General features: G+C 43.0%; 1 protein-coding gene across 1 annotated transcript in view; it reads left to right on the top strand.

The window, feature by feature from the left end:
- The window catches only part of LOC126253379 (chitooligosaccharidolytic beta-N-acetylglucosaminidase-like), a 374,039-nt gene that overhangs the window by 173,839 nt on the left and 187,456 nt on the right, over positions 1-12,744 (top strand). Inside the window, exon 2 of the mRNA XM_049954667.1 lies at positions 1,990-2,098. Within this exon, the coding sequence (XP_049810624.1) occupies positions 2,007-2,098 (92 nt within the window). The 5' untranslated portion in view covers positions 1,990-2,006. The remainder of the gene's footprint in view (positions 1-1,989; positions 2,099-12,744) is intronic.

Below are 12,744 nucleotides of genomic sequence, written 5' to 3'. Positions count from 1 at the left end.
GGCAGCTGTTCTCGATTCGAATTCTGGAATATTAACTTCGTCTTCTTTTGTGAAGGCATTTCGGAAGGCTGTGTTTAATAAATCTGCTTTGGCAGCACTGTCTTCGATAGTACCTCCATTGTTATCGCGCAGAGAAGGCATTGATTGTTTCTTGCCGCTAACATATTTCACATACGATCAGAATCTCTTTGGATTTTCTGCCAGGTTTCGAGACATAGTTTCGTTGTGGAAACTGTTATAGGCGTCTCGCATTGAACTCGGAGCTAAGTTTCGAGCTTCTGTAAAGGATTGCCAATCTTGGGGATTTTGCGTCTGTTTAAATTTGGCATTTTTGTTTCGTTGTTTCTGCGACAGTGTTCTAACCCGTTTTGTGTACCAAGAAGGATCAGCTCCGTCGTTTGTTAGTTTATTTGGTATAAACCTCTCAAATGCTTCCGACACTATTTCTTTGAATTTAAGCCACATCCGGTCTACACTTATATTATTAATTTAGAATGAGTGGAGATTGTCTCTCAGGAAGGCGTCAAGTGAATTTTTATCTGCTTTTTTGAATAGGTATATTTTTCGTTTATTTTTCGTGGATTTGGGGATTACAATATTCAATCTCGCACGACAACCCTGTGTTCACTAATCCCTATATCGATTTTGATGCTCGTTATTAACTAAGTATTATTTGTTGCTAAAAGGTCAAGTGTGTTTTCACAACCGTTTACTATTCGCGTGGGCTCATGAACTAACTGCTCGAAATAATTTTCAGAGAATGCGTTTAGCACAATTTTGGATGATATTTTATACGTACCTCCGGAGTTAAACATGTATTTTCGCCAACATATCGAGGGTAAATTAAAGTCACCACCAACTATTATCGTATGAGTCGGGTACGTGTTTGAAATCAAACTCGAGTTTTCTTTGAACCTTTCAGCAACTGTATCATCTGAACTGGGAGGTCGGTAAAAGGATCCAATTATTATTTCATTCCGGTTGCCAACAATCACCTCTGCCCATACTAACTCACAGGAAATATCTACTTCAATTTCGCGACAAGTTAAACTACTTCTAACAGCAACAAACAGGCCACCACCAACCGTGTTTAGCCTATCTTTTCGGAACACCAATAGGTTCTTCGCAAAAATTTCGGCTGAGCTTGTATCCGGCTTTAGCCACCTTTCGGTGCCTATAACGATTTGAGCATCAGTGCTTTCTATTAGCGCTTGGAGCTCTGATGGTACAAAGTGCAATGTAGGGTTTTCATGAGCAATAAAAAGAGCGGAATTGATGTTTATGTTGATCTATTCTATTCCAATTTTCTGTACAAGTTCCGGAACTCTCGGAACCTAGGTGATGCAAAACTTTTTTTGACATGTGTAGTTTACTCAGGCAGACGGCGCGCCTGCTCTTACGTCAACGTGGATCCCCAGTGGCAGCACGCGAATCCCAACCAAAGTAATTATGATACCAAATCGATCGGGCGTCGACTCCACCATACAGGAATACCGCGAATAAAGTGCAAGACTTGCGAGAAAAATACGGTAGTTCTCCTAGACGACACGCGGATGAAGTAGGACAGGAAGTTGCCATCTGAGGCTTTCCCGGCGTACATGATGCTTCAAAGGTTCTAGGAAATACTGCCGGACGCAATCGTCGAAGGTCCACGATATTTTGACGAACAACCTTTGCGCCATCGTCAGGTGACTATCAGTGCCAGCTGATGATGGCGGAACGGCTGTTCACCGAAATATCGTGGACCTTCGACGATTGCATCCGGTAGTACACCCGGGAATGTTGGAAGCGTAGGTAGTGTTAGATCGATCTACCTTCCGGCATGCACTGTAGAGTAACTTGAGGATTATGTATGTAGACGTAGAAGAAATATGGATGTAAATCAAGCCCCTATCTCCGAGTAGTAGCAGTGTGGACGTGTTTGCTGCTCTCGCCAGTTCGCAGCGGCGGTGCGCTGTCGTCTGAGCAGTGGGTGCTGACTTGTTGCAGGCTGCTGACAGTTGGCGATGGCGCCGGCCCCGCCAGCGCCCCAGTTACTGGCGCTGACTCTGCTGCTGATCTTGCTGCGGCCGCCGCCGGTCGTGTGCAATTCACCGCGGTGAGTACACTCAAAGGCGAACTCTGCAGGCACACGGCATTCCGAGACGTGTAGCGTAGCCAGCAGGTTGTGAAAGTGTAGTACACTCAACATCACGTAAATGCTGTCAGGTCAACTCACTAAATGCGATGAAAGCACAAAGTCTTCAACGACCGATTTGTCTCATTAAACGTTGTCGGAGCAGCTTTCGCATAAACTTTCAGTAAAAAGCTGAGCTTTCGGCAATGTCCCCCACTTGTCTTCGTTAGAAAAGCAGCTGACCGCCAAAGAAGTAACGGAGTTGGAGTCCCTTAATTCTTCGGCAGTGTCTTGCTTGCCTGACGGAGGTTGTTGTTGTTGTGGTCATCAGTCCAGAGACTGGTTTGATGCAGCTCTCCATGCTACTCTATCCTGTGCAAGCTTCTTCATCTCCCAGTATCTACTGCAACCTACATCCTTCTGAATCTGTTTAGTGTATTTATCTCTTGGTCTCCCTCTGCGATTTTTACCCTCCACGCTGCCCTCCAATACTAAATTGGTGATCCCTTGATGCCTCAGAATATGCCCTACCAACCGATCCCTTCTTCTAGTCAAGTTGTGCCACAAATTTCTCTTCTCTCCAATTCTTTTCAATACCTCCTCATTAGTTATGTAATCTACCCACCTAATCTTCAGCATTCTTCTGTAGCACCACATTTCGAAAGCTTCTATTCTCTTCTTGTCTAAACTATTTATCGTCCATGTTTCACTTCCATACAAATACTTTCAGAGACGACTTCCTGACACTTAAATCTATACTCAATGTTAACAAATTTCTATTCTTCAGATATGCTTTCCTTACAATTGCCAGTCTACATTTTATATACTCTCTACTTCGACCATCATCAGTTATTTTGCTCCCCAAATAGTAATACTCATTTACTACTTTAAGCGTCTCATTTCCTAATCTAATTCCCGCAGCATCACGCGATTTAATTCGACTGCATTCCATTATTCTCGTTTTGCTTTTGTTGATGTTCATCTTATATCCTCCTTTCAAGACCATGTCCATTCCGTTCAGCTGCTCTTCCAGGTCCTTTGCTGTCTATGACAGAATTACAATGTCATCGGCGAACCTCAAAATTTTTATTTCTTCTCCATGGATTTGAATTCCTACTCCAAATTTTTCTTTTGATTCCTTTACTGCTTGCCCAATATACAGATTGAATAACAGCGGAGATAGGCTACAGCCCTGTCTCACTCCCTTCCCAACCACTGCTTCCCTTTCATGTCCCTCTACTCTTATAACTGCTATCTGGTTTCTGTACAAATTGTAAATAGCCTTTCACTCCCTGTATTTTACCCCTGCCACCTTCAGAATCTGAAAGAGAGTGTTCCAGTCAACATTGTCAAAAGCTTTGTCTAAGTCAACAAATGCTACAAACGTAGATTTGCCTTTGTTTAATCTGTTTTCTAACATAAGTCGTAGGGTCAGTAAGTAGGTAAGTCGTGGATATTGCCGGAAGCTCAGGCTTTTATATTGAGTTAAACAGGTAGTACATCAAGAGAATTTAGTACAAACAAGATTACGTAGAAACTAAATGGAAATTTCAACCTTCTGCCTATACACCCGTAAGGACATACGGTGACAGGAACCGCCGCGACTCTGTTGAAGTGTGATGCTATTAATAGCCGAAATCTAGATTTGCAATAGTAATAAAAACTAATGGAACTGCGACTGACTGCTGTGTGCCTGTCCACAGTCGCTGTACACAATGGTTCCTGGTCGAATCAAATTCGATTAAGGATATCGAAATGTTTACTCAACAACGCAACGCATCATTACAAAACAGTTGTCGTAAAACAAAGTACAGAACGTGAAATTATGTAACTTGTGAAAGCAATAATACAAGTTTCGAGAAAAAGTAACCAAACTGGAAATTTCGTTCACCAACGAAAAAACTGATAATTTCTACATCTACCTCAATACTCCACGACCCATCTTGCGGTACATGGCTATGGGTACATCTGACAACTTTCCTCCTATTCCTGTTCGATTCGTGAATTGATACGCGAGAAGAACAATAGGCTATTTTCCAGTGTTAAAATATGGTTCGGACTGAAACTTCCTGGCAGATTAAAACTGCCCGCGAAAGGCAAAGGTCCCGAGTTCGAGTCTCGGTCGGGCACAGAGTTTTAATCTGCCAGGAAGTTTCATATCAGCGCACACACCGCTGCAGAGCGAAAATCTCATTCTGGATGGTTCGAACTGTTGTTATTCTGAGTGATTTTAACATTCAGATGGCATTTACGGCCAATATTCTCACGAAATATATGTTATTTATATAATATTAAAGCTTAAAAATCATTAAATATCATTTCCAGTAGTTTTCGGGTTTGCAGCCGGATCCCATCAACATTCTGCCGCGATATTTCGGCCCACAGACGCCCGGCCATCCTCAAGGTGAGTAGACGAAGAACTGAAGAGACCTGATGCAGGTCTAATGGACGTCTCTGGGCCGAAATATCGTGGCAGAATGTTGATGGGATCCGGCTGCAAACCCGAAAATTACTTGAAGAAGAAATACGCCGGGAAGTTTTCAGAAATCACATTAAATATCACGATTTGATCACGTGGTCGAAAACGCTCACTTATTGGCTGAAGCTCTTGTGACGTCACAGATTAGGAGTAAGACGAAGATGATGTGTGTTATATGAATGTTAGTCGAAGTTACTAGATTTTTACGTAAACAGCTTAGCTATTTAATGACGGAAAAGTGACAATAGTAAAAATGGTTCAAATGGCTCTAATCACTATGGGACTTAACATCTGAGGTAATCAGTGCCCTAGAACTTAGAACTACTTAAACCTAACTAACCTAAGAACATCACACACATCCATGCCCGAGGCAGGATTCGAACCTGCGACCGTAGCGGTCGCGCGGTTCCAGACTGTAGCGCCTAGAACCGCTCGGCCACAGCGACCGGCGACAATAGAAAGAAATTTTCTAAACGCTGATAGTGCAAACGTTCCGAAAGATAATGCGCTTATGCTCCACCCATTTACAGCGGCTATATATGCATTATTAAAAAACTAAGAAATTGTACTACTTTCGCAAATGGATCTGTATATTATAGCTAGACTGTCGACTAGTAGTCATGAACTACGACTCAGACGACTTTCTTTGTGCTGATTTGCTCTATAAAAGACATTCAGCAGAGGCAGAGCTCTTAGCAGGAGTTCATGGAGCAACGGGCAGCGCAACTTACTGCGGGTATAGAGATCACAGGTTCGAGCCAGGAAAGTCACATATATTTCAATGTTTTACACCAATATCGGAAATAGCCTTAGCAAGAACTGATTTTAGGATTTGTTTAAATGGTGGGATGTTTTATGTATAGCTTCACGTTAATCTTAGTTCTAAGCAATGGACAACTGAGAATAAATGCATTTACTTTGTGTAGAGACATTCACTTTCTCTTTTCTTTTTTAAAGCTTTGCAACTAGTGAAGATATCACCATACGCCTACTGTACAACGACACCTAGGACGATGAAGTTTTGTGTACGGAGAGATACACTGAAGAGCCAAAGAAGCTGGTACACCTGCCTAATATCGTGTAGGGCCTCCGCGAGCACGCAGAAGTGCCGCAACACGACGTGAAAGGGACTCGACCAATATCTGAAGTAGTGCTGGAGGGAACTGACACCATGAATCCTGCAGGGATGTCCACAAATCCCTAAGAGTACGAGCGGTCGGAGATCTCTTTTCTGAACAGCACGCTACAAGGCATCCCAGATATTCCTAGTAATGCTCATATCTGGGCGCTTCGGTGGGCGGCGGAAGTGTTTAACCTCAGAAGAGTGTTCCTGGAGCCACTCTGTAGCATTTATGGACTTGTAGGGTATCACATTGTCATGCTGGAACTGCCCAAGTCCGTCGGAATGCACAATGAACATGAATGGATACATGTGATCACACAGGACGCTTACGAATATGTCACCTGTCGGAGTCGTATCTAGACCTATCAGAGGTCCCATATCACTCTAACTGCACACGCCCCACACCATTACGGAGCCTCTAACAGCTTGAACAGTCCCCTGCTGACATGCAGGTCCATGGATTATCAGGTTTTCTCAATACCGGCACACGTCCATCCGTTCGATACAATCTGAAACGAGATTCGTCCGATCAGTCAGCATGTTTCCAGTCGTCAACACTCCAATGTCGATATTGACGGGCCCAAGCGAAACTTAAAGCTTTGTGTCGTTCAGTCATCAAGGGTACACGAGTGGACCTTCGGCTACGAAAGCCCATATCGATGTTGTTTTGTTGAATGGTTCGCAGGCTGGCACTTGCTGATGGCCCAGCACTCAAATCTCCAGTAACTGGATGAAGGTTTGCACTTCTGTCATGTTGAACGATTCTCTTCAGTCGCCGTTGGTGCCGTCCTTGAAGGACCTCTTTCCGGCAGCAGCGATGTCGGAGATTTGATGTTTTACCGAATTCCTGATACGGTACATTCGTAAATGGCCGTCTGGGAAAATCCCCACTTCATCGCTACCTCGGAGATGCTGTGTCCCATCGCTCGTGCGCCGTCAGTAACACCACGTTCAAACTCACTCAGATCTTGATAACCCGCAATTGTAGCAGCAGTAACCGGTCTAAGAACTGCGCCAGACACTTGTTGTCTAATACAGGAGTTGCCGACCGCAGCGCCGTATTCTGCCTGTTTACATGTCTCTGTATTTGAATATACGTGCTTATACCAGTTTCTTTGGCGCTTCAGGGTATCTTAGGTCCACCATGAGTCAAGCACGACGTTATAGTTTGGCAATTTTTTCAGTTGATAATAGTGTAGCTAGTGGTATCGATTATGATGACGTAATTTCAAAATTTGCGTCAGGAAATGTTAGAAGGAAGTGATTCTAAGCTTCATGTTAAAGTCACCTATCAGTGAGAAGATCGTTTGCTGTTAGTGCTGCTTCATTCCCAGTAACTTAAACTGTATTATTAATTAAAACGCGGTTTGCTAATTTGTTTTCGTTAGTGAAAACTACTTACAAATATGTCAACGTTGTACTTTCCTTGCTTGTATTAAGGGAGGATGTACGTGAAAGCGACCAAAATTTTGAAAAACTTTTATTGGCTCTTTATTTACTATACGGTATTGAAATTTCAATTCCTGAATATTACGTCCCACTTCCACTTTTAAGTGTAGTAAAGATGGTAACTGGCAAAAGCTTGACCGGGGCACGCCCCTTCCTTGTTCCGCATCTTCTCGTAATATTTATTCCTGCGGCGATTTTTTTATAGTTTAACGCAATCGCAATGCGGGGAATGTTTATACCGTACATGTAAAAGACTTTTCCACTGATAGTGTATTTTTTTGGCTTACGGTGTTCCTTTGCAAGTGGTTTTAACGGAGTAACTTTTAGCCGGCCGAAGTGGCCGTGCGGTTAATGGCGCTGCAGTCTGGAACCGCAAGACCGCTACGGTCGCAGGTTCGAATCCTGCCTCGGGCATGGATGTTTGTGATGTCCGTAGGTTAGTTAGGTTTAACTAGTTCTAAGTTCTAGGGGACTAATGACCTCAGAAGTTGAGTCCCATAGTGCTCAGAGCCATTTGAACCATTTGGAGTAACTTTTACGAAAGTTGTGTGTAGATCTATGATTAAAATCTGCAGCATGCCTTGTTCCAGTTACGTATGTACAATGTTAAGGAAGTGTCGTTCTTCTCGATGCCATAAACACAGCTTCAAAACTAGCTCAGTAGTAATGAAAGAAGACGTCTCCTCGATCAAGAAATCAATTGCTTAACAGAAGAGAACTGATGGACCTGACATTATTGCTACTCCGTTTAAAAAATCAGGTTAACTCAAGAAGACAAACACATAAAAGTCTCCCTGAGGATGAAGAGGAGTATGCGTATAAAAACTTCCTGGCAGATTAAAACTATGTGCCCGACCGAGACTCGAACTCGGGACCTTTGCCTTTCGCGGGCAAGTGCTCTACCATCTGAGCTACCGAAGCACGACTCACGCCCGCTACTCAAAGCTTTACTTCTGCCAGTATCTCGTTCTGGAAACATCCCCAGGCTGTGGCGAAGCCATGTCTCCGCAGTATCCTTTCTTTCAGGAGTGCTAGTTCTGCAAGGTTCGCAGGAGAGCTTCTGTAAAGTTTGGAAGGTAGGAGAAAGATACTGCCAGAAGTAAAGCTGTGAGTACCGGGCGTGAGTCGTGCTTCGGTAGCTCAGATGGTAGCGCACTTGCCCGCAAAAGGCAAAGGTCCCGAGTTCGAGTCTCGGTCGGGCACACAGTTTTAATCTGCCAGGAAGTTTCATATCAGCGCACACTCCGCTGCAGAGTGAAAATCTCATTCTGGAAGTATGCGTATAGTTTACACCAGTTCACCCAGATAAGATAACAGTGAAAAATCTTTGGTTCAGATCCTCCGCAACTTACGTTTTTCGAAACTTCATGTACCTTTTCCTCACAAACCACAGACGTTACATTATTTGAATTTGGCATCCAATTAGGCAATAGTCAAACATTCTATGTAAGAAGTTTTCATTTACTGTAATATTAAGGCATTTATGTCAGAGAAAAAATTTGGTGCAGTTTTATCACAGATGTTGGGACAGCCGCAAAAATCCAGTGAAAGGAGCTATCAGATGTCTGTTGCACACTTATTTGTAATAATGGTACATGAAACTTTGTACAAAAAGGCACTAATTTCGTTATGATAGATTTTTCGAAAAAGGAACGTTTGTATTCACCTTGTTGGAAAAATTCATTTGTTTATAATTAAAACGGTATCACGTTAATAACCATGAAAATTTTGATATGTATGCACATAACATTTCTTAACAACTGTCTCCAGTTTAGTTATGTTGTCTTGAAAAGCTTGGATTCTATAAGGTATTCTTCAGAGTATTGCAATTTCGTATACATTAAGTCTAAAAAACTGCTTTCCCTAAAAAGAGCTATTTTATATTTTTCTGTGGTTGTGTGGGTGGGGGGTGACAAGTTAAAACTCCGCACCGGGTACCAGACTTCGCAGTCGGGTACTTTTTCTTTGCTGTTATCGTTACACTGTTTTTATCTTCTTCTAATGCGGGCTGCTATTTTAACATCAATTTAACATTTTGTTCAAGTCTGTCCCCATCTCATTACGATCGTCTAACAAAGACATTCTCCTGTAGACAGCAGCATCGCTAACGAACTGTCTGCTAGTCCGGCTTACTCTGCCCTGCCACATCGTTTGTGTAATGAACAGTCCCTCTCTCTCTCTCTCTCTCTCTCTCTTTCCCCGTGTCTCTGCCTCTCTCTCTCTCTGTCTCTTCTCCTTTCTTCTCTCCCCCCCCCCCCCACCACCCCTCTCTCTCTGCCATCCGCAGTTCAGCATATTCGGATCGGTAGTTGGTACAACAACTTTCTTAGAATTCACTCGCTCTGGAATGTTAAAGTGCTGACAAGGACCGTGTATCTTCGAGATCTCCTTCCCTGTTGTTTCTGTATTTCGAGTGCAGAGAATGAAGCGTCACTTTCAAACTGAGGCTCCCTCCAGCTGTCAGAATGTGCGGCACGTATTCCGATACACTATCTCGCCAGCAACGTGTCTGTATCATAACTTATCGTCACTCCACTTCACAGCACAACACACCGTTATCAGGTGTCCCGTGTACTGCAATACTGAGCTCTACGCAATGTCTATGTGGCATGTATAACATCAGCCACGGAAAAAACTCGTGGAGCCGCAAAACTACAACTTTCCAAAGGTATAATTTCCCTTTTTATCTATGGTATCGTTGTTTTGTCTATAGGTGCCGGTAAACAACTTCCCTTCATGGTAAGCATTTTCGGCGTTATGTTACCAATTAACAAAGCAAAAGAAATATTGTGTGTTCTTTTAAATGCGAAAATTTGAGATACCGTTATGGATATCAATTGAAACTAAATTCACAGTAACCATTCACGAGGCGCTCCGCAGAATTATATACCCATCATTTGGTGGATCTATGTGAATCAATTAGAGCCGGCCGCGGTGGCCGAGCGGTTCTAGGCGCTTCAGTTCTGAACCGCGCGACTGCTACGGTCGCAGGTTCGAATCCTGCCTCGGGCATGGATGTGTGTGATGTCCTTAGGTTAGTTAGGTTTAAGTAGTTCTAAGTTCTAGGGGACTGATGACCTCAGATGTTAAGTCTCATAGTACTCAGAGTCATTTGAATCAATAAGGTACAGACTTATTTCAAGTATGACTCTTTCGTAAGGTGTAGCACAGTCTGGAAACACAGGACAAAAACTATTTTTACACGTAGCACGATCTTATGCGGATGTTTTGATTACACAGATGAACACTAACACAAATGTTAGCGCCATAACATATCCGATACGTGTTTTCCTCAACTGGGATCTGGCTGTTACACATCCAGCGCTGGCACTTTCGTGACGTCATACGCCAAGCAAGTCATACATCATAATAATGAAATGTTTCTCAATTCAACTTACATGTTATACACTCTTAAATTAAGCTGAACAGCAATTTCCTGAATGGTTCAGCGCCTCATGACAGAAACCAGAATCCCTCATAGAGGGTCAGGTGCTGTATCCACGCACGTCACTTTTATAAGTTGTTTGCTGAACGAAGTTAACAGGATAGTAGAGGGACTAAAACTAAAAAAAAAAAAAAATGCTGTTAGCTTACCAAAATAAAAACCGAATGAAAAAATAGTATGTAAATCAAACAATATCATTCGATTTCGGATTAGAAATCTGGACCCAGCTTTTGTCAAGACAACGCATTTGCAAAGTAATCGATGTATTCTAATTTTTGTTTTAATTTAATGGTATTGATATAAATATCACTCTTTGTGCTATTAGTTCGTGGAAGCTATACAACAAATGTCCTGTCGTCCTTTTAGTGCAAGTAAAAGGTGGATTGGAATTTCAATAACTGTCAGCAACATTAGGCATCATATCTAGACTTTGGAGCAAATAAATGTGGCCCGGACAACATGGTTTCAGAGTACAAAGAAACACAACAGAGCAAAGGAAATACAGTACTACCCTGACTATAGTAGATGTTGAAAGTGATCACAATTCATCTCTTGGCATTTTTGTAGCCTGATCAGCAAGTTGCTGTAGGCGGATCGAAGCTGGACTGTTGGAATTGCTGCAGTCCCGTCCGAAATGTTCTTGAAGACCATGGGTATTGTTGCGATACGCCTTAGACTTGAGGGCTCCCCACACGAAGAAACCGCACACTGACAGATCAGTTGACCTGCGTGACCAGCTAGGGCCGCGATCAGACTGACCTCTGCTAACAATTCTGTCAGGCCTGAAGATTGTATAATGCGCTCCACGGTTCGGTCGGCTGTGTGCACAGCTGCTCCACACTATTGAAAGTTTAAGTAATTTTAGGTCTTTTCCTACTCCGTTAATGCTGGCACAAATTCACTTCCAACCGTACCTTCTCGTCCGGGCAACTTTTAATTCCCCCACCATGTAGGAACGAAGCGAACAGCGAAAACTTCACTTACTTTATCATAAATCTTCGAAATTATCGATTCAGTAGCTCAATGACCATACTGACACCGAAACGGAAAATGACAGAGAGAAGGCTGAAATACTGAATTCGGTCTTCCGAAACTGTCTCACCGTGGAATATTGTAGTACGGTCCCTCCTTTATGTCAACGTACGAATGTCGAATTGGCAGATACTGAGATAACCGATGGTGGAATTAAAAGCAACAGTAATAGCTTACTAATTGAAAGCCATCGGGGCCAAATGAGCTACCTGTAAAATTCTGTAAATGTAACACTAAAGAAAATGGTCTCCTTCTAACAGCAGTTCACCGTAGTTTATTGGAGTAACGAAGGGTACTTAGCTACTGAAAACAAGCGCACGTCATTCCCGTTTTCAAGAAGTGTCAAAAATGGTTCAAATGGCTCTGAGCACTATGGGACTCAACTGCTGAGGTCATTAGTCCCCTAGAACTTAGAGCTAGTTAAACCTAACTAACCTAAGGACATCACAAACATCCATGCCCGAGGCAGGATTCGAACCTGCGACGGTAGCGGTCTTGCGGTTCCAGACTGCAGCGCCTTTAACCGCACGGCCACTTCGACCGGCAAGAAGTGTCGAGAGACAGACGCACATAATTATAGATCTATAATGTTGATGTCGCATTTTTGTATAATTATTGAACATGTTTTAGGGTAAAGAATTGTTTTTTGAAACGAAATCTCATCTACAAAAAACATCACGGATTCTACAAAGAGAGATCCTGTGAAACTCAGCTCGGTCTATTCCTCCATGAGATCCACAGTACCGCAGACAACGCCGCTCAGGTAGATGCCGTGTTCCTCGGCTTCATGAAGACCCTTGACACTGTCCCACACTACCGTTTAGTGAAAAAACAGAAGAGCTTATCTAGTATAGGACCCAATATTACACCTGCGTAATATCGTGTACGGTACCCGCGATCACGCAGAAGTACCGCCAACACGACGTGGCATGGACTCGACTAATGTCTAAAATAGTGCTGGAGAGAATTGACACCAGAGCTGTCCATAAGTCCGTAAGTGTGCCATGGGGCACGTTGCAAGGCATCCCAGGTATGCTCGATAATATTCATGTCTGGGGAGTTTGGTGACCAGCGGAAGTGTTTAAACTCAGAAGAGTGTT

The sequence above is a fragment of the Schistocerca nitens genome, chromosome 4, assembly GCF_023898315.1.
Source record: "Schistocerca nitens isolate TAMUIC-IGC-003100 chromosome 4, iqSchNite1.1, whole genome shotgun sequence".
Lineage (NCBI taxonomy): Eukaryota > Metazoa > Arthropoda > Insecta > Orthoptera > Acrididae > Schistocerca > Schistocerca nitens.
This window is presented reverse-complemented; position numbering and strand designations above follow the sequence as displayed.